Source organism: Rhincodon typus, chromosome 26, assembly GCF_021869965.1.
Source record: "Rhincodon typus isolate 14 chromosome 26, sRhiTyp1.1, whole genome shotgun sequence".
NCBI classification, from domain to species: domain Eukaryota; kingdom Metazoa; phylum Chordata; class Chondrichthyes; order Orectolobiformes; family Rhincodontidae; genus Rhincodon; species Rhincodon typus.
Genome location: NC_063357.1, coordinates 37,302,193 through 37,304,433, shown reverse-complemented (window position 1 = coordinate 37,304,433; position 2,241 = coordinate 37,302,193). Strand labels below are relative to the sequence as shown.

The 2,241-nt window shown below is 45.6% G+C and overlaps 1 protein-coding gene across 1 annotated transcript in view; it reads left to right on the top strand.

Moving 5' to 3' along the window:
• Positions 1-1,967, top strand: part of LOC109922428 (lysine-specific demethylase 2B-like) — a 99,719-nt gene extending 97,752 nt beyond the window's left edge. The window contains exon 9 of the mRNA XM_048612390.1: positions 1,672-1,967. Coding sequence (XP_048468347.1) covers positions 1,672-1,967 — 296 coding nt within the window. The remainder of the gene's footprint in view (positions 1-1,671) is intronic.
• Positions 1,968-2,241: the final 274 nt, after the last annotated feature.

Genomic DNA, 2,241 nt, shown 5'->3' with positions numbered 1-2,241 from the left:
CCACCACACCCGGCACTTTTCCCTGCAACCGCAGGAAGTGCTACACCTGCCCCCATACCTCCTCCCTCACCCCCATCCCAGGCCCCAAGAAGACTTTCCACATCAAGCAGATGTTCACCTGCACATCTGCCAACGTGGTATACTGCATCCGCTGTACCCGGTGTGGCTTCCTCTACAATGGGGAAACCAAGCGGAGGCTCGGGGACCGCTTTGCAGAACATCTATGCTCGGTTCGCAATAAACAACTGCACCTCCCAGTTGCGAACCATTTCAACTCCCCCTCCCATTCCTCAGACGACATGTCCATCCTGGGCCTCCTGCAGTGCCACAACGATGCCACCCGAAGGTTGCAGGAACAGCAACTCATATTCCGCTTGGGAACCCTGCAGCCCAATGGTATCAATGTGGATTTCACAAGCTTCAAAATCTCCCCTCCCCCACCGCATCCCAAAACCAGTCCAGTTCGTCCCCGCCTCCCTAACCTGTTCTTCCTCCCACCTATCCCCTCCTCCCACCTCAAGCCGCACCCCCCATCTCCTACCGACTAACCTCATCCCGCCCCCTTGACCTGTCCGTCCTCCCTGGACTGACCTATCCCCTCCCTAACTCCCCACCTACACTCACCTTTACTGGCTCCATCCCCGCTTCTTCGACCTGTTTGTTTCCTCTCCTCTATCCATCTTCTATCTGCCTCCCACTCTCTCCCTATTTATTTCAGAACCCCCTTCCCCTCCCCCTTTTCTGATGAAGGGTCTAGGCCCGAAACGTCAGCCTTTCTGCTCCTATGATGCTGCTTGGCCTGCTGTGTTCATCCAGCCCTGCACCTTGTTGTCCCTTATTACAAGATTCGCTCTAGCAGTAACCAATTTGTCAGGATGGAGGGTCAGGGAAGGTATTCTTGGATCAAAGTGTGAAGTATGAACCACCAGAAGCACTGAAGCCCTCACCACGTCCTAGGCATGTAGAATCTATTAGGTGTGTAATTTTGATTCTGAGGATGAACTGAGCCCCATGCATTTTTGCAAAGTTAACTATAACAGCAATTTCTCCATGAACATCATGAATTGGCAATAGGTTAAGGAATTTATTTCATCATTCCACAATGCTGTATGACGTGGACTGATGCTTCGCATTCCAAAGGGTGATTGCCTTGAATGAAGTTTATAATGTATCAATTAGTCACATACAGCAGTACTCCAGTTCCAAGCAGGATCCATTCCTCAATACATTCATAAGTTCATTTGTGCATAAGTCAGAACACAATACAGTGCAATATAAGATACTGTTTATAGGTGTAAGCAAACATTTGCATGTAAAATCCTTAAAATTAATAGTACTTATAAATCTGGTTTGTAAGTATGAGCATTTGTAAGTTGGGGAACCCTGTATAGTGTATCCTTCACCTTTATGCTGCTCACTGGCTGTAAGATGGTGAAAAATGGGTGAACAATAGATGATACCCTTGGGAAATGGTAGTTTGGCAAATTTTATGTACTCTTAATTTTTTGAATGTGTACCTGCAAATATCTCCATTCTATCTGCTCCTGTTAGACAAACTGCAACAAAGCAAGTTAAATACAACATCAGATAATCACCTATGTTTTAGACTATGAGCCAAATGAATATATTTCTTAAAAGTGTATACTTTAACTGCAAAATGGACTCTCTCAGTTGAATACAATAATGCCGTTGAAGACCCCATGTTATTGAACTTGTTGTGGCCTTGGCAAAGCTGTTCCAGTACAGCTACAACTCTGGCATTGACCCGGCAATGTGGAAAATTTTCCCAGGTGTGTTCCGTCCATAAAAAGCAGGACAAATTCAACTCTGCCAACTACTGCCTCATCAGTCTAGTCTCGGTCATCAGCAAAATGATGGAAGGGGTCGTCAGTAATACTATCGACCAGCACACGTACAGCAAGAACCTGCTGAGTAATGCTCAATTTCGTTCCACCAGGGCCACTTGATTCCTGATCTCTTTAGACACTTGATCCAAAATTGGCCAAAAGAGCTTAATTCTGGAGGTGACTTAAGATTAACTACCCTTGATATCAAACCATCATTTTACTAAATGTGGTACCAAAGTGCCCTAGCAAAATTTCACATGAGAATTGGGGAAAGCTCTCCACTGGTTGGAGTCATAACTAGCACAAAAGAAGATGGTTGTGTTTTTATTTTTGTAGGTCAATCACCTCTGTATCAGGACTCTATGCTGAGGAACACGTGTAGTGGTGTCTTGAG